Genomic DNA, 20,007 nt, shown 5'->3' with positions numbered 1-20,007 from the left:
GATGTGGGGGGATGTACATGAGTCGGGTGTGATTATGATGATATTGATGTTTGTCTATCTAATTATGCATATCTAGACTTATGAAATGAAAGCTCATGAATGTGATATATGGTTGACATATATGTGAAATTTGATACTTTGCACGTTGAGAATTTTCATGAGTTTTATGTTGATTTTTTTGGTTTAGTAGGGTGGCCTTTTTGTTGAGTGAAGAAAAACTTTTCTCTTGTTGCTCTGATTCGCTGCAGCAAGAAACTCTCAGGTTTGAGGGCCTTCACCAGAACTGGTTCTCGCTACAGCGAGAAACTTTCTGTCCATTTTGCTAACTTGTGAATTTTTGCCATATTTCTCATTTCTTTGGTATCATAGTTGAGCATGGATTTTTGTAAAGTGATTTACTCATGTGGGGTTTACATGAGGGGTTTAAAGGAATTAAAACAATTGCATGGTTTTGAGAAAATGAATGCATCATGATTTCGATAAACATTCCTTATGGTATGCTTGTTCCCTTTTTGTTCACTCACTGAGTATTATACTCACGTTTTATTAAAAAATTCATGTTTTCAGATTAGGTGACTGTTGGACCCTAGATCGAGGAGTCCCCGTAGTGCATCTTCTAAGTATGTGTCTGGCATTCAAAAATAATCTCTTTTATTGTAAATGTCTCCGCTGAAAGTCATGGATCCTTTTGTATTGTGAATACAATCTAACAATGTGAATATGTGTATGCAATGTAAATTGCTAAATACATGACTGGTATAGTGCATGTATATTATTATCGATAATGCCATTGTGTTTTGGCTATGTTCACACCCGAAAAAAGGTGTGTGTGTGTATGCATAATATGATAAATTTGTTAAGCAAAGGTAAATGGATAGGCTTGCTTGGGCTTAGTGAGCTATACTCATTGAGCTCATGCACCAGTCATGGCCCGAAAAAATTGGGTCAAATCTTAAATCTAATAACACGAAAACAAATCTTAAAATTGTTGGTGTAAATGGGTTTTAGATGGAATTCAAAGAACCAACAAAATTGACTTCAAGGCGAGCTTTTTCAATTGACGCTATCTTTAAGACTTATTTTGCCCCTATCACTTGATATGCAAAAAGGAATAATGTGAATAGCCTTAGGGATACAATGAAGCCAACGTCTAACTTTGTCTTGCACTTTATGAGAGTAGACTGCTAGATACATTCGAGGGTTTGCAGAGTTGTTCGATTTTAAAGCCTACTTTCTACAACAAGTAAATTATAAGGAATTTGGACACTTTTTATAATTGATGGGAACTTAAGTGTTTATGTTAACTTTTAGAACACAACACTTCTCTCACTCTTGATTTTTTTTTTGTTTTGTTTTTGTTTTTATGTGTCAAAATGATTAACTGCAAGTCCTTTATATGGGCTTGCTAGTATATCTTCTTCAAGGACATAACTCTGTCATCAAGGCACCTTTTTGTTTAAAAGATATCTTCGCATTATGACACAACTTTTAGATAAAATGATGCTTCAATAATTACTTTTTGAAAGTATAATCATTCATTCATAAGATATAGTATGAAAAGATAACTTTTTATTTGAAAGGAAAATATTTCATTTTGAAAATACATCAACATCAAGTTGGAAAGACCACACCACAATTGTATTGTTAAGCATTATACTTGGAACCACAAATTTAAGATATCAAGCAAACAACACAAGATATCGAAGATTATGCTTGGAACCACAAATTTAATATATCAAGTAGACAACGCAAGATAATGAGCATTATGCTTGAAAAGACAATACTGTAAATTCAGGATATCAAGCATTATATCTTGAATCACAAACAACACAATAGATCAAGGATATCAAGTATTATGTCTAAAAAGATAACACCACAGATTAAAGATATCAAGCCTTCTACTTGGAACCATAGATCAAGGACAAGGAGATCAAGCAAACAACAAAACAGATCCAGGATTTCAAGCATTATGCTTAGAACCATAAATCAAGGATATCAAGCAAACAACACAACATATTAAGGATATCAAGCATTATGCTTGAAATCACATATCAATGATATAAAGCATGCAACACAACTGATCGGAGATATCAAGTATTATGCCTAAAAAAATAGCACCACAAATCAAGGAAATCAAGTATTATGTCCATAAATTCATATAAAAAATATCAAACAAACAACACAATAGATCAAGAATATCAAACATTATACTTGGAAAGAAAACATCACAGATCAATGATATTAAACATTTTGCTACTTTTCCTAGGCATTTCCCTTCAAATTGCACTTGCACTAATTAATAAAGATGATAAAACAATCAAAGGTGTTGTTTGCAATGATCAAAAAAATCTGAAAACGAGAAAAAACCCAACACAATTGAAGTCATGCACGAAGGTTTGGATTATGGATGATGAAGAATAAAATAGAATCGTGCAATCTGGTTTCAAAGAGCATGATTGTTGAGGGTTTTGGTGTTTAGGTTGTTGGTAAATTAGTAATTACCTAATTTCTGTTACTAGTCCTTTGTAGATTTGAGACGAATTGTTCAATTCCAAAACTAATGGATTTAATCTGAATTATATCCAAAACTTAAGCCCCCGGGTGACATTTAACCGAATAAAAACATGAACAAATGGAGCCTTAGTTAAGGGATTATGTTGTTCGCGTACCTTAGGCAAGAATTGAGAGTTGGTGGTGATGCAATAGGCGGATAGCATATTATAACAGAACTGAGGAATGGAGCGTGAAGCCCACATAACAATTTGCAGATAGGCTAAAGCCTGCCTAAAATGGAGCTTAGTGCTGAAGGCTGAAAGAATGGGAGAATGTTTGCTGAAGAGAACCTCAAGCAGGCCTGTACCCCATCTCTTCATTTGTGTCATTGAGACGGGTCCACCTGGAGGTGCACAGCCCATAAATGCCGGTGGACTGGGCATCAGCAAAACAGATTTCCAACCCATTGTATGGATCCTTAATCCTGTTAGAACATCTTCTGTTACAGATCCATACGTCAATCCCACCTGAAATTAGCCAAATTGAGATACAGTGATTTTCTATTTATCTTCAACTATGTAATTTTCTTTTAATAAATTACTCTTTCAGTCTCAATTCATGTAACAACAGATCACATTTTCAAAACATATTTGTTTCATGTTTAATGAAGGTAATATTAAATACAAATTAGTTCAAGTGCACATATTAATTGTTAACTGTTGTTTCTGTTGCGTTTTAGTAAGCTTGCCAAGCAATGAAAAACATTTATGAAAAAAGAAAAGAAGCAATTTTCCATGGCGTGAAATACCTCTATTCCCCAGCAAGTATTATTCTCGTAGCTACAATTAGCAACTCTGCATGCTGACCCAGTGATGCTTGAAATATCACATGGAAAATGTTTTTCTCCTGACCCAAACAGGATTTCAGCCACTGACTCGCTGAACTCGGTGGATTTTCCAAATCTTTCTTCCAATATTTTGCAATCTGTGCTTATCCAAAAAAAAAAAGTGATGGAAGGGTTACAAGATCCCTTGATTAATGTAATAGACATATATGAAATGGCATTCTTTTTTCTTTCCGTGAGTTTTATCTGATGCAAAGGTTATTTTAACGAGGCTCTTTTTGTACGACATTAGAGTTGGCAAGGACTAGAATTTAAGTTGTTTATGTCTAATAAGAGTATGTTTCATTGTATCAATGTTTCTGGTGATTAATAAAATTTTTACCTGAATTATTCAAAAAAAAAAGTGATATGTCAGTATTTCTCTTTAAATTGAAAAAATAAAATTACTTTTTTGTCATTTAACTTTTTTAATTTTCTGTTTTTGTCATTCAAGTTAAAAAATAATATTTTGATCAAATGTCATTTTTCATTGTTCAATTGTTAGAGGATAACAAACTTCTCACATGACGTTTGATATCATCATCCACGTCAGCTATTTTGCCACGAGACCATGTCCACATCGTACAAAAAAAATACTTTTTTAAGAGAATTTTAAATTTTTTATTTTTTTATCACATGGTAAATCAGTTTACCTCAATTGAGAGGCCCACTATTCTCTAAGATTATAAACGTCGACCAAAATGTTATTCCAAAACAAAAAAAATATTTATAAAGTGATAAAAAATGTAAATACTCAACAAAAAATATTGAGAAAGAACCTTTACACCTATGTATACCATGAACAAGCTGCAAATTGGAAAATCACTGAGTTGATTGGTTTTTTTGTTTTTGTGGACTTTCATACTATCACATGGTCACAGTAAATTATGTGGGGTGAGTTTTCACTGGTTGTGTGTATGCAATCGGATAACACAGACTTGGGAAGGACTTGGCTGCCTGGAGGATGGGGAAATAAACTGTCATTGGGCAAGATATACAAGGGGGAGTTTTTGATCTTGGGAAAGACTGAGGTTGCGTTGGATGGTTTTTCTCTAAGGCAATTCACGGCTCGGGATGGGTTTCCTTATTATTCTGACTGCTTTTTGTCTCAAAGCAGATGAGAGGAGATTAGCTCAGAGGGGGGTCTCAAGCGGGAAACACCAAGGGGTTTTGTTTTGAGCTGCCCTGCTATGCAGGACGGTCTATTTTTTTGCTGCGACACTGCTGGGACGTTTTTTCTGCTGCTGAGTGTCCTGATGATTTGATATGTTAATTGGGATGTGTTACTGATGTGCAGGTGTATAAAGTAGTAGTAGTAGTAGTAGTTTTGTGCAGTGTGATATATTTTGTAAATCACCCTTTTTGATGGTCCATGGTGGATTTTGAGTGAGTATGCCCAACTCTGAGATGGCTATATGGCTCAAAATTACCTTTTGTGTTGCTCTTTGAAGGAGAATCCTCTATTCTCCGATTACTAATACAAACTCACCTTTCCAAAAAAAAAAAAAATGATTTACAAATTTTTATAGGTCTAAAAATATTTACTTACCTTTGATATCAAAATCATGATTTGGGGGTAATCCGTATATAGCTTTACGTCTGTGGAAACATCCAGTTCCAGCATAGGGAGGCCCTTGTATCCCAGCCATCCCGCCTACGAAAATCTACATTAAGCAACAGCCTTTATTTTGAGTATAAATTAAGTAAATAGTAATGAAACTTGTTACAATACGTAATAATTTTGTGTGATTGCACACACACATATAATTTTATAATAAATCAATTAAACATAATTAATATAAAATTAGATTATCGTCGATGAATGACATATTGAATTCAGTAAAAATTAAAAAAAAAAATCTAAATAACAAAATTTAAAAAAAAGAACTAATATAAGATTGGATTATCGCTCCACATGTACAGTGGGATTAGAACTAGGGACTTAAAAGAGTTCTTAATATCCAATCCTCGTTACCATTGACAGAAGATAGAGATTCATATGCAATGAAGTCTTATTTCTACGTTAAAAAGAATGTCGTAAAATTCTTTTGATACCGGAATTCTTATCAGCGTTTTATATGTACCATGCAGGTGACGAAATTTATATAACTGATCAAAATTCGTACTCACAGTGAAAGGAACTGTCATTCGGTTTCCAAAAGGATCGTCTTTCAAAGCATCGTAGAATATCTGAGGACATTGAACAAAGGCACATTCTTGTTCATCGTCGACGCCTACTAGTAAGCAAACGGCATGGAGAATGATCTTTGGATTGCTGGCAAACATGTCGCAGTCCACATTCAACATAAAGGGAGCATTGGTCATCACTCCTGAGACTCTGGTCTGCTTAATTGTCAAATCAAAGGAGAGTTATTGAAATTTATTACTAAAAGATTAATTGGTAATACAAATTTATATAATTAATTGACATACCAAAACATTCATGGCACCGGCTTTAAAATGATGTGGATGATTTGGACGTTTCTCTCTGGAAACGTAAACTAGATGAGGCAAACAACTTGAATGATCTTCCTTGTTTTCGAATATAACCTGTAGCAAAAATATTATTTGGTGAAAAATATCTAAAAGAACACAAACACTATTAGACTGTAAAAAGTGAATAAATTTCTTTTCTTTTCTTTTCTTTTCTTGTTTTTTGTTTGAGGGGGGGGGGGGGGGGTGGCGCGGCTGTTGGGAGGGGGTGATAAGGAATAAATTTCTACCTTGACAATACTTGGATGATTGTCACGCTCTATGTTCTTGAAGACCGCATATTCAGTGGAATGGGGACCCAGCATCAACTTGTGGACTGCATCTTCTATCTTTCGACAAAGATGCTCGTACTCATCCTTAGAAAAAAGTAAGAAATTTGGGTAAAGACAAATTCACCTTTGTACGTTAGTTGCAACCATCTGCCACAAACTTCTCTTTCCATTTACCCCTATTTGGTTTTTTATATTGTATAGATAAAGTTGTTCAAAGTTGAAGATAATGAAAAATAAAATCGAAACAGATCAACCATTCATCCTATTGCTACTTTAATTAATTAGTTTACCTTCATCTTTTTCCATTCCAGTTCGAAACCTGATAAGCCATCAACAGGAGGCAGGGACTTGGCGGAGAAGTATTGAAAGGGGGCTCTGATTTGAATGCTATACTTCTTACAAAACGGAACCCAAAGCTTAGCAAACTTTGATGCTTCAACAAGAGAGTAGAAGGTGAGAGGGGAGCAACCATCGTCTGATACATAGCAAGCTAGCTTTTCAGCTGGATAATCCACTGCCAACAAAGAGAGAACAGTGTTTACTGTTACCAAGGGCGGTTCAAGCACGGGGTCTGCAGTCGTTACAAACATATCTATAGGGGGAAGCCCAAGTGACCTGTTGAGAAAAAATATGCTTTGAAATTATGACCAATTAAACCCCAAACTAAAGGCAGGCAGTCAGAAAAATAACTTTCATATATGTATTACCGTGGCAAGAGATTTTCAGGGTATGTTTTGTACTCAACGGGATTCCATCTAGTGCTAAGGTTGAGAAGCCATAAAAAAGCAAACCATGACTCACATAGAAAGGCGAGGAGCCAAGTGAATCCTTGATTGCTGAGGGAACGGAGGCGATAAGCGAGGAGAGAGAGTAAAAGGCAGAAGACGGTGACATCCAAGGTTCGCCTGATCATGATGCCTTTACAAGAGACTCTTTCATACAAAGGGAGGGAGAGTGGTTTGGCCATTGGGACAGCAGAGAACTTGAGCGGTTTGGGTTTATTATTGACAGTGTTAGTATTTTGGTTTACATATATATATATAATAGAATTAAAAAAATATTTAATTTATTAATTGGTATATGATCTTTTTTATTTAAAGAGTAAAATTTAAGTTTCTATTCTCTCAATTCAAAAAATAAATATTTCGACATCTAAGATTATGGTTAATATAGAGAGTAGTATATGACATAAAAAGCCGTTAATGCATATATGCCTTCGTGTCTTTATGTGAAACGAACTTGTGAACAAATAATTACTTGACTTTCAAAAAAAATAATTACTTATCGCGTGTTTAACTGTTAACATAGTAGAAGTAGCAGTTAATGTTTTTGAGGAGTTGGGAACACTACATAAGTGCAACATTAATGGAGTATAAAAAATAGGAAAAGTTGCAGGAAATGGTAAGAAGGAAAATTAAAGCAAGTGGATTATTTTTTCTTGTCATTTGGGGAATGGGATGCAAACCGTTTTTTTTTTTTGAGTAAAATTACAATTACGTGCACTTAGCATTGACTTATATATTTGAATGCAAAATGTTTCAATTCAGTAAAACTCTAATTCCCTTAAATAGTTTTGATTACCTCATTGTGATAAAAACAGAAACTACTTTAAATCTTTTATAGAATTTATATTTTATAATTTTTAATGTCAAAAGTAAAAAAGCCATGAAAATGATATTGAAATATAAAAAAAATTAAGAGAATTAAGTGTTAAAAAATAAAAATATTTTGCGACATTTCAAAAAAAAAAAATGAACAGATAAAATGGAATGAAAGAAGTATCTAACCAAAACTTGGAACACATGTTTGTACGCCCAAAACTCTCTTTTTATTTATCTTTCTTTTCACCGATTTTCTCGTCATCCTAACGTTCCATTCCCTTCAATAATCAAACTCAAATTCTCGGGATTTGCTGCTTAATGCAGTTGTGTATACCCTGTTTCAGCAATGAAATATACTTTTCAAAAAAAAATCTAATTCAAATTCATATTATAAAAGATGCAAAGATCTTATAGCATTATATTACATAATATGATCTAATAAAATAAGTTGAATTTCAAAGTTATATATGAGTTTATTAGTGTAGACTTGTATAGGAAAATCTAAATTTCATGATGGGCGAGATTAGAGATTTCTTTATGAAGGCAAGGTTAGATCTCATTATTTGTTTATCTACATATTAAAAATTTCATTCATAAGAAAGTTTAAATTAAGAATGAGGAAAATACTAGTGGACTGGATCTCAATAGTTGTTTTTTTGAAAAGTACGCATTTTGTTGCGTAATACCAAAGTCAAAATTTAGCTTTAGATTTTATGATTACAATAGAAAAATAAATAAATAACCCCGGTAATATTTACCCAGATTTGGGGATATTAGGGTACATAAACATTTACCCAAATTTTAATAATTAATCTGATTAGTCAAATCAAAAAATTTAGTACATTTTTTGTTGTAAATTTTATTATGGTGAATCTTGAGTTGAGTATAAATTAATTATATAAAATTTAACAATTTAAGTCCAACTAATTTGTAAGGGTCTATTATTTAGTTTGTTTTTACTTTTTAGTACTAAACTAAAATAATCCATTGATTTTATGATTACGAATCAATTAAATTTCAAGTAATAAAGTAATAATGTGAAATTAAAATTAATATATAAATTATTTTAAGAACAATTGTCCATGTTTTAAATAATTTCATGTTCATTAACATCCACAAATGGTGACATCGCAGCGAAATGTGAGACCATGAATTAAGCTACGAGCTACTAAAATGAAGTTTAAAATTTATATCGTTTGGTCAAATTAGAAATATGAGTTTAGTAAAGTTCAAATTTATGTCTGCTGTTGTTAGTGGAAGTTGAATTTGTTGCTATGTGTAGATCCAGAAATAACTCGATTGTCTCGACCAATGGTGGAGTCAGGATTTCACGTTTAGAAGACAAAGACAATATCTATAAAACAGTAATATTAGAAGTTTAGTATTTGACAAAAATATAAAATAACTTAGATAGAAAAATTCATGTGAAAATTGCACAAATAACTCTAACTACGTGTTAAGTACAAAATAAAAATATTTTTTAACAACTATTGCATACAAAGATTGGGTATTTTTAATTGAACTCTCTTTCATAGAGTTGAAGGCATCTATCACTGAATCAATGTCAAAATTTTTAATGATTTTCTTTTCAATGAGAATGATCAACAAATTTATAAAAAAAATCATCTAACATTCTATTATGAGTCTCGTTCTTAATGAGTTTTATAGTAGAAAATGCACGTTTTGATATTTAGTGGAAATTGAAAAAGTCAAGACAAGCCGAATCAATCTATCGACAAGGAAGTCAAACTTTTGATATTCCTATCTTCTTCAAAACTTGACATAACTCGAGAAGTGTAGGTACATCTTTCAAAGCCTAATTATGAAGAATGTTAAGCTTGAATAGATTCCATTGATATCTTAAGCGTATATTATCATGCTCAATAAAACATTAGGGTAATATTTATTTACAAGGTTGAAATGCTTTCAATATCAAATAATTCAAAATTATTCTGAAGGTCTAAAAATGTGCCAAGAGTGAGCAACTCTACCATATTCTTATTAAATCTGAAATCCAATTCTTACAAAAGTGAGTCAATAGTAGTAACAAATAAGTCAACTTGGCAATAATGCTCAACGGTGGCATGCTATAAAATTATTTAGAGACAAAATTATAAAATTCCAAAAAAATAAAAGTATGTTATAAAAATTTTAAAATTTTTGTAAAGGCAAAATTATAAATTTCCAAAAAAATATTGGCATGTTTTAAAATTTTTAAAATTTGAGGGGGGGGGGGGGGGGGGGCGAGGCCCCTATTAGTCCCCCTTTACACTCCACCTCTAGTCCCAACGTGAAAATTTTGGGAATTACCATCAATCTTTTTTATAACGTGCGATTGATCACTTATTAGATTCGTACTATTCAATGAAATCCCAAATTGATTTTAAATCCGCTTAAAGAACATAATAACTCTATTATATAGAGTTATTTTGACGCATTTTGAAAGCTTAGGTAGTTAGGTCTTTGAAATTTTAAGTTCGGATTTTAGTATTTTAGATGTTCTTCTTATTTATTTTTGATTACAAGTTGATTAGTTTAATTTGAGTTATTTTGATTTAATTTTATGTTATTTTGCTTTAAATTTCTTATAAGAATAGTTATTATTGATTTCTCTTATTACTTTTGTAAGAAATTTGATGAGCAAGACTCATTTAATGAAAAACTGCACACGTATGGTGAAGGCTTCATTCATACATAATGCAGTATTTTAAGGATAACTTGAGCTAAATCAATTCAATTGATACAATTCTTGATCCATTGAAAAGATAAGAGATAGAGCTACAATTTTCATGTTTACCACTTAATCCATTTCGGATCAGATTGAGATGAAAATTACATTGGAAGAGGCTAGGCTGTTGCAGTTTTGCACAAGGCAGCACACGGAGAGAAAGCCATGGCCTTGAGTTGCTCAAGGTCGATAGGCCAAAGAGGCCATGGCCATGGCGTTGAGGAGAGCGTGGCCACAACGCTGGTGGAATTGAAGCCCCGATAATGCCACCCTAGAGTAGAAGGTTGTGGCGTTGAGGAAATAGTGTTGTGGTGTTATAAGACAGGCCACGACACTATGACATCGAGAAAGGTAATGCTGTGGTGCCAGGAAGATTTTCAAAAATAAAAGTTTTTGTGAGAATTTGGAAATTAGGTTATTTGGAACTTATTTAAGGAGCCTTTTTCAAAGGTTTCAAGAGAGGATAGTAAGCAACTATTTTGGAGAAAAAGAGCCAAAAACAAAGCAAGAAAACAAGAGAATTTAAGAGAGAATTGAGATCAAAAGCTTCAACTATTAGTTTCTTTCTCTACTTTTATATTTCTTTTATTTTCTTTAATTTGGATTAATGACTAATTTTCTTTGAATGATGTTTTTATTTGATATTATGAACTAATTTTCTGTTTTAGGATTGTGGTGGATTTCAACATATAATCTAAATATTTGTTTCTCTTTTATTTACTATGAATGGGTATAGTTTTGCTTATTCAAATCTATTATTAATGCTTTTAATTGTCTAACTAATAATTAACTAATTTGTAAATCTAATTGAGACTCGACAGAGTGATTTTAGATTGGACTAAAGTTTGAACAGTGTATGTTCACGTCACTTAGGAGATTTGATTTGCTATTAGGGTAGACATATGTCTAAATGTCATACATAGCTAAATTAGAACACTAGCTTAATGAACCTTTAATTGATTCCTGTAGATATATAGTGATCCAATTAAATTAGGTATTTATGCAAGCATCTCGACAGAGACTTGTACATAGGTTTAGATTTTAAGTTAGTAAAACCACCAATGAATGTAAATAATAAGAGAAACTAGAGTCAGATAAAATGTTGAATGAACCCATAATTTTATGTTTTAATATATTACTTTTTTTCAGTGAATTTTTAGTTTTTGATAATTAAATTAGTATTAGATAGAATTAAGTTTTTATTTATTTTTCTCAATATCAAGTTACTTGAATAAGATTAGTTTGTCACAATTTTAGTACTTAGTAAACAATTAGGAACAAATCTCTCTGGGATATGATTCTGGACTTACTGTCTATGTTACTTGCTTGATACATGTACTTGTGTATTCTAAATCAATAACAGAACAATAATCTAGTCTGTGATTTTTTAGAGTTGGATTCAGGAGTACGGTTACACATAAAGAAGGATTAGTACCCTGTGACGCACGTTCCACAAATAAATAGTACCATTTAATTATATGTGATCCTATTTAAATCTTACCTTTTAATTTTATTCTTATATTTTCTTAATCATTATTCATATTTTATTTTTTATTTTATATATCTTATTTTTTCTTCTCTTTCTTTTTTTCTCTAATTTATTGTTTATTATTAATTCTATTATTATTATTATCGATGTGTGAATGAAATCTTCGTCACGGAAAAATTTTCTAAGACCATTCCAACTCTTTGGTGAAGTTTAAGAATTTTTCCTCACTTAAGAAATTTCTTGAGAAAGCTCGTCTCTACAAGCCCCCTAAGAAAATCCCATCGTCGAAGATTGTCACTCACAAACCAAATATATCTTATTAATGCGCATGATGCAACCATGAAATGATGATATAATTTTCCAATTTTAAATAATGGGAAAAACTTCGTATCGAAAAAATAATTCATAGATCATCCAAAAGCGTTAGTAAAGTTTAAAAGTTTTTTTCTCACCTAGGGAAATTCTTTAAAAAAACTCATCTCTACAAGCTTCTCGTGAAAATCCCATCATCGAGGTTTTTATAGCCATTTGCAATTTAATTGAATCATACGCAATGCAAAATCAAAGATGATGCCAAATGAATGCATTTATAAATGTGATATTTGATCTAGAACTTTGTGGTTATATAATTGATATTTTGCTTTAGTTGAATACTTCTTTTAGTCTTATTAGATCTGAAAATATCTTTTGAACCAATGGAGTTTCGAAATATAAAATTAAGACTTTCCTAATACTTTGGTGAAAATCTTAATTAAATTTCTCACCTAGAAAATTCAACTTGGAAATGTGACTTTTCACATTCTAGAAGAGATTCGATCATTGGAAATTGGTTCAAAATAATTGAACTCGACCATTAAGTACTCTTTGTTCATCAAAGTTTTTCTCACTGGGTTTTTCTTGATAAAATTTTTAATAAGACAATATTTTTCTTTCACTCAGATTTTTTTCCATGAGGTTTTTTCTAGTAAAGTTTTAACGAAGTATATTTTTAATATAGTGGACATTTAAGGGGGAGTATTATGAATATACGTTTGAATGTCTATTATGTTATAATTCAAGAAATTCATACCAAGTCAAATAGTGCAAAAGGTCAAAAGTGTAATCTAATATTTGATTATGGATATCTAGATTTCGATATAAATTAGATTGGGTTAAAATTAAAATTTAATTCATCCAAATCAAACCCCTTAAGCATTATGCTTATGTTGTAAATTCCATTTATATAAGGAGTTATTAACCTATAAATAAATCTCTCCTTTCATTTATAAATACACACTTACATAAGATTTTTTTACTCTCTCTAAATATTTTCTCTTATAATTGTTCTATCAAGTTGTATTTCATAATAATAAATTAATAATCAAACAAGAATAAAAAGAAACCCAAGCAAGATTGTGCGTCTACAGAATTGTGTATGGTGATGAGTGTAGATAACTTTGGATTAAATAAATATATACTTGTACAAGTTGATGAGAAGATCAGAGAAAAAGAAAAGGATATCAGTTTCTGCAGAGATTTACAGCACCTCTGCTCTGTTGTTTTTGTTCTGTTTAATGATCTGTTTCTGCAGAAAGTTTTAGACCTGGCTGTCTTCCTTTTAACTGACTTGCATTGCAAAGTTGAGTGCTAAAACCAGTGCAAGCCCTAGCACCTAGCGTCTCTATATCAGTTTCAAGATTAAGAAAATGTAATTTTATTTTCAAACAGCGTTTCCAACAATACAGAGGGGATAGATTTAACAAGCTTAATTTAAATAAAACAATGTAATTCGATAACAATAACCGAATTCTACCCCAAGTCCCAAACTCTTCAAGTTCTACAAAAATGAACAAATAGTAATGCCAATGCAGCTGACTTGAGTATGGTTGAAAGTGGAATCCCATACTTTCCTCTCTCAAACAGTCCGTTCAGAAATGGCCAGAAGCATAACACGACCCACAGGCTACAAAAGACCTCCCCTAGCCCTACCCCGTGTATATCATGAACTGGCGTTGGCAACTTTGATGAAAGGCAAAGCAGAGAAATCAGGTGCACCAGCAAAAGCGTCGTGCCCGGCACGAAAACTGCAGACTCATTGAAGGTGAATTTAGTCACATCAGGGCCATCACCATCACAAGATTGATCCTTCTGAGTAACTTCAAAGACTGTTTCAGATATTCTCAAGAGTTTGAGAATGGCAGCAAACAGTCCAAACAAATACGCAGAGGTTGCTGTTATGCTTCCCATTCTCAGGTTATTCCACCAGGCTCGGATTGACAAGCCAGCCTTTAGGTACTCTCTTAGAGTGTGCAGGTTGTAAGTAACAAAAGTGGCAATAGGAATCCATATAGCTGGTTCTTCGACCTGAATTCAAAAATCTTTAGCCGTTAGATAAGGCCCATTTTTCCAGAATCACTATAATCCATCCGATCCAACAATAAGTACTTATTAGATTTAAAGAATCTGGTTTCCAAGCAAATACTTAGTCTGGTTTAGGTAGTAAAATGATACTACTCTGTGTTATCAACTACATACATACATGTTAGATTTTGCCTTGATCCAGAAATGTGAGTTGAAGGATCGAGGAGCAAAACTACAATTCTGCCCAAGTACATTTACCATAAAAAGGTAAATCATGTGTTTGGTTTCTAAGTTTTGGTTTGATTAGTGTTGTCTAGTAGGAAACATTGATAATTGTGGGACTTGAAAACTTAATCTAAATTTTGTTCAACAATACTTGTACTTTTGTACTTTAGCATTTTGTATTGAAATAAAACTAACATTCCTTAATTCATAATTCAGCAATAGGTCAGGCTGATAGTAAATTGGTAAGGTAAGGTGGGATTTGGTTCTTAACAATTTGATGCAGAGACAATAAAATATCACCTCGATCACTTGATTAGTAGACCAATACTACCTTGGAAGTTGGAAGCATATAAAGAAAGTAGCAGCAAATCAATGACAATGTTAGTTTACATGACTCTCCTCACCTTGGGCAAGAAATGTGAGTTTGCAAGGATGCAATATGCAGGCAGAGCGGCATAACAAAGCTGGGGAATTGAGCGTAGGCCCCAAAACAGAATCCAGAGGTAGGCTAAGCACATCCTGAATTGGAGCTTGGCAGTCAGAGTAGCAATTATGGGGCAATTTTTGCCAACGAGAATTTCCGCTAGACCTGTAGCCCATCTCTTCTGCTGAGCCATTGCTTCCGGGCCCCCAGATGGTGTACACCCCATAAAGCCCGGTAGCTCTGGCATGTGTAAAGCGGAGTTCCACCCTTTCGCATGAATCTTCAGACCAGTGAGGAGATCTTCTGCTGTGGCTCCATATATCCATCCGCACTGCAACCAGTGTATCATTGTTGAATGTTTACGCTCAAATGAAATTAATTACATTAGCATTTATCCCTCAATATTTATTTTGTAGGTTTCTGTTGCTGACCTTTGTGCCCCAGCTAGTACCATATTCATAGCTGCAACTAGCGACTTTGCATGCTGCCTCAAGAGAATTCGATAAATTGTTTGGAAAACCCTTCTTCCCTTTCAAAGCTTGCACTGCCGAGTTGATTAACTCCTCTGAATTTCCAAATTCTTTTAGCAATGTATCATCTACTGATTTTCCTACAAAAAAGGGGATTAAATTTTTGAAATTGTAGAATCTTTAATATCATTGGTGCTACTTTCATGCCTCAGACGTTCGGGGAATATAGCACCTCCCTTTTTTATTTTTACCAAATTGAAAGAGACATATTTATGTAAAAAGAGCTATTTAATTAATGTACCCAAAATTATAAATACTATTAGGAGCTAAATAATTAATAAAGGATAGAAAGATAATTTGATACCATTGATGGAAGTACAATTTCGAGCTTCAATTTCTCGATCACGTGGCCATACACCATATATGACCTTTCGTCTATGAAAACAACCTGTTCCCCCATAGAAAGGTCCTTGGATTCCAGCTATTCCTCGGCACATATACTAAGAATTGCAACAAATTCAGTAAGTGAAATAAAAAGGGGAAAAGTGATTGCATTAATCGCAAGTTTACACGAAAAGAAGACTTAATTACTTGATAAGGCACAACAAACTGATTCCCATACGGATCATCCCTTAATCCATCATAAAAAACTTGAGGATACTGAACAAATGCAGTTTCTCTTTCATTTTTGGAGCCAAGAAGCTGACACATTGCATAACGAAAAACTTGTGGATTGTTCACAAACATATCGCAGTCGACGTTCAGAATGAAGGGAGCATTCGTCATCACTCCTGACACTCTAGTCTTTTTTTTTTTTTACAAAAAAATAACAAGTTGAAGATAATTTGTAAAAATAAATGTTTTTTTTTAACTTAGATCAAATTAGCTGTCAGCTTACCAGTACGTTCATGGCGCCCGCTTTGTAGTGATGTGGCTGCTTTGGCGCCTTCTCTCTGGATATGTAAACAAAGTTGGGCACCACCGCATTTGAATGAATTTCCTTGTTGTCCACTATAATCTGAAGTTAAAGGATACATTCACACCCTTTACAGCCCTTTTTGCCTTTTTGGGAAAGTATAAAGCTATCTTTATAAACCGCATAGATAAGTGAGAGACATTTTTAATATTTTAAATATTTTGATCTCTCATGAGCAACAAAAATTGTGATTTTACTTTTATGTGGCTATTTATTAAGCCAATGACTAGAGATCCAATACTTAACTAAATGAGTTGCAATTGATAGCTTAAGGCATTACCTTGATTATAGTTGGATGGTTGCGGCGTTCAACATCACAGAAAACAGCAAAGTCGCCGGTTAGATCACATGGGACTGATTTCCTGGCTGCTTCCTCTATTTTCCGAGCAAGGACTTCATACTCGGCCTATACAAAAATTTAAATGACAATCATAAACAGAATCATTGCTGCTTCTCTACTTTCCTGTTTCATCCCATTGTCGTGATATTTTTTGCCCCACGGTAGTTTATATGGGATTGATATCCGCTAATTGTATGTGAAATACTGAACTCTCATTCTTTGATTTTGGCTGAGATGAAATAAAAAAAAAAAAAATTGCACACTCCAGCAGTGGCCTAGCTTCTTGTCTTACCTTCATCTTTAACCAATCTTGTTGGAACTCTAAATTACCGTCAGTACTTGAGGGTTCGGAATCACCAAAAAAGTATCTGAAGGGAGCTCGAACTTGAATTTTATACTTCTTACAAAATGGAACCCAAAGCTTAGCGAATTTTGATGCTTCCACCAGAGAGTAAAAGGTGAGAGGGGAACAGCCATCGTCCGAGACATAGCAAGCTAGCTTGTCTGCTGGATAATCAGCAGCCAATAGCGAGAGAACGGTATTTACGGCAATGATTGGCGGTTCTAGCACAGGGTCTGCAGTAGTAACAAACATGTCTACGTTGGGAAGCTCAGGAAACCTGAAAAATGTCGAGGATTTTTAATGTTTTAAATAAACAGGGTACAAAATTAAGGAAAATAAGTAATAGGATTAATTTCCTACCTTCTTTCGAGGTTTTCTGGGTATGTTTTGTATTCCACTGGACTCCATTTGCAGTTAACAACAAGAACCCAATTGAAGGTGAACCATAACTCGCATACCAAAGCAATAAACCAAGGGAGTCCATGATTATTGAGACAAAAGAGACGATAACCAAGGAGTGAGACTAGAAGGAACAATAGAGTAATATCCAAGGATCTTTGTATAGTGTTTTTACGAGCAATTTTTTCATATAAAGGAACAAATAATTCATCGGCCATTTGGGCAGAGGCAAGAGTCTTCGACCACACCAACTGAGTGTGTACATATAAGAAAGTGTGTTTTGGTCTCTATACATAGCAAAGACTATTACAGTTAAATTAAATAACAAAATAATTAAGGATTAAAAATAAAATTATTTTATATTATGTTCTAATTACTTTAACGTCTATGTGAATTATTTATTTATTTATTATTTTTATCTGATGAAAGTACTCATATAAAGTTAATAGTAAATAGCACCAGTCATTTATGATTTTTATGTGATAATTTATTTTGAGAAAATTGTGAGAAATAGACCTCGTGATAAAGTGATTTAAAAATAACTACTCATATAAAGTTATCTGTTTCTAGCCAAAAAGAAGCACGAGTAGACTAAAATAAGCATGAGTAGACTAAAATATCCTTAAAAACATCGTTTCAAATTAGGGTCCCGATATCTCCCTCCCACTAGAGAGAAAATAGAAAAAAATAAAAATAAATGCTCAATTGTTTGAGCTAGGTCATCTTTCTCTCTCAACTCTTTGAACTCTCTCAACTTTGCCAACTCTCTGTTGAGCAACATCGCTATCAGCTCTCTCAACTCTCTGAACTGTATGAGCTCTGTCAACTCTCTGTTGAGCACTATCGTCATCGGGCTGTGGTCTATCTCTCCGCATCTGGCCATATTGTCGTAGATTAACAAACCCAGGCAGCAGAGATGACATCAATGTATGTTATTGGGTTTATTGCTGCAACACTTAAATTTTTGAAACATTTGGTGTAAATTAGAACATGGATTAGAAACATTGCCCAGAGTTGTTACACGCCATGCATCTATAACATGTGTTAGCATTATTTTAACATGTCACGAAATTGGTTATTTTATGGTAGTTCGTGTAACGAGTCAATAATTACACTGATTGACATGTCACACACCATGGGTATTTTATGCCAGTTCATGTAAGGACACAGTAATTATAGTCATTGGTGTGTCAACATTGGTGTTATATGCATGGGGTGTAACCACATTTTACGTTATATGCATGACGCATTACCACATTCTACGTTATATGCATGGCATGTTACCACATTCTACATTATATGCATAGCGTGTTACAACATGACTGACAAATTCTAGAACACGTCATGTCATGTAATGTGTTAAATGATTGACAAATTATTGTTGTTTTCAAAATTTCAGTGGGGTTCCAATTGTGCGACTTGTGATAAGACACGGTGGTCAGTGGGTGGATGGCATTTGCAAGGGTGGTGAGTCACGAATGTGGGGGGTTATGAGTGTTTTGTCGTTTGTGGGATTGATGAAGCTGGTTGAAGATGTTGTTGGGGTAAATTCAGAAATTGACGAGATTCAGTTATATGCATTGATCAGTACACCTGAAGAGCTATCACGACTAATTATCAGGGACGATGAAGATGTTGCATTAATTCTGCTAGAACAAAGGAATGTTCCGGCTGTGTATGTCAGCATTAAGGGATGCCAAACAAATGTTATGTCACATGAAGAAGCTGAACAACATGGTAATTAGCCCAATCAAAATGAGATATACAATGCTTCACATATACCACAACATTCGGTCCGTAACCCACAACAATGGTAACTGACGTATGCACAAGAGTTTGTGCAGCTCGGTAGACACACGACATTCATAGAATAGTTGGCTGTACAATTCCGATCAGGATGTGCATCGAACTAATTAGTGACTTCTGTCCAGCAAATGCAATGACCAGGAGAAACTGTACAAGATGTAATGACATTTTCAAATGAGAATGCGACACTTGAGTACAACACTGTGACGTTGGAGGGTGACACTGCGACGCTCGAGGATAATACTACATGTGATGAGGGAAATAAGGATTTGTTCCCTGCCGGTGAAGATAAATTTGATCACAATTCAGATGATGGGCCTGATGAATGGCATGATGAGAGTTCAGACGAGGACTAGCTTTATGACAGTGACATTCCAATTTGCAATAACGTTGAAGGTGAAACGGAACTTGTTAGAGGTATTGATGTAGGAGATGTTCAGTGTGATGACCCCATATACAATAACCCAATCGTTGATGAGAATGGGATTCGTTCCCCTGGTACATTGCTCCATGACAGTTATCAAGAAAGGGGAAATGCAGGGATATCTCGTACGTGGGTAATTCTTGGTGCAGAAAGGTTCTCCTTCCAAACAATTACAACTGAAGAGTCGACATGTGCCGATGGTTGCTTATACAAAGGAAGAATATTTTCCTTGAAGGCCGAGTTAAAACGAGCTTTAAACATGTTGGCTCTAAAAGAGCAGTTTGGGATAAGAGTAAAAAGG

General features: G+C 33.7%; 2 protein-coding genes across 8 annotated transcripts in view; both read right to left on the bottom strand.

Annotated features, from left to right (window-relative positions):
- Positions 1-7,165, bottom strand: part of LOC18612304 (Fanconi anemia group D2 protein homolog) — a 68,327-nt gene extending 61,162 nt beyond the window's left edge. For 5 of the 6 annotated variants that reach the window (XM_018123638.1, XM_018123645.1, XM_018123650.1 and 2 more), the window contains exons 1-8: positions 6,849-7,165; positions 6,432-6,756; positions 6,100-6,225; positions 5,810-5,926; positions 5,507-5,722; positions 4,926-5,040; positions 3,302-3,477; positions 2,670-3,020 (exon numbers count right to left, since the gene is read on the bottom strand). In XM_018123638.1, the coding sequence (XP_017979127.1) occupies positions 2,670-3,020; positions 3,302-3,477; positions 4,926-5,040; positions 5,507-5,722; positions 5,810-5,926; positions 6,100-6,225; positions 6,432-6,756; positions 6,849-7,108 (1,686 nt within the window). In that variant the 5' untranslated portion in view covers positions 7,109-7,165. The remainder of the gene's footprint in view (positions 1-2,669; positions 3,021-3,301; positions 3,478-4,925; positions 5,041-5,506; positions 5,723-5,809; positions 5,927-6,099; positions 6,226-6,431; positions 6,757-6,848) is intronic. The other variant, XM_018123643.1, reaches the window with a different exon arrangement.
- On the bottom strand, positions 13,551-17,744 carry LOC18612302 (cellulose synthase-like protein B4). 2 transcript variants are annotated; one of them, XM_018113928.1, is made up of 9 exons: positions 17,438-17,744; positions 17,027-17,354; positions 16,675-16,800; positions 16,317-16,436; positions 16,010-16,222; positions 15,783-15,918; positions 15,380-15,558; positions 14,929-15,279; positions 13,551-14,302 (listed from the first exon to the last, which is right to left on the bottom strand). In XM_018113928.1, the coding sequence occupies exons 1-9, from the start codon at positions 17,692-17,694 to the stop codon at positions 13,769-13,771; spliced, it is 2,244 nt and encodes a 747-aa protein (XP_017969417.1). In that variant the 5' UTR covers positions 17,695-17,744; the 3' UTR covers positions 13,551-13,768. The 2 variants fall into 2 exon arrangements, with proteins under 2 accessions (XP_017969417.1, XP_017969419.1); XM_018113930.1 differs by lacking the exon at positions 16,010-16,222.

Source organism: Theobroma cacao, chromosome 1, assembly GCF_000208745.1.
Source record: "Theobroma cacao cultivar B97-61/B2 chromosome 1, Criollo_cocoa_genome_V2, whole genome shotgun sequence".
NCBI lineage: Eukaryota > Viridiplantae > Streptophyta > Magnoliopsida > Malvales > Malvaceae > Theobroma > Theobroma cacao.
Note: the sequence above shows the minus strand (reverse complement) of the source record. Positions and strands in the feature narration are given on the sequence as shown.

Excerpts from the sequence above, each read along its gene's own strand:
- LOC18612302 (XM_018113928.1), bottom strand. The coding sequence starts at position 17,694 with ATGGCCGATGAATTATTTGTTCCTTTATATGAAAAAATTGCTCGTAAA. Across the intron at positions 16,801-17,026 it reads AAGATTGGTTAAAGATGAAG|GCCGAGTATGAAGTCCTTGC; the intron begins GTAAGACAAGAA and ends ATTTTTGTATAG. Across the intron at positions 14,303-14,928 it reads ACTCACATTTCTTGCCCAAG|GTCGAAGAACCAGCTATATG; the intron begins GTGAGGAGAGTC and ends TTTTGAATTCAG.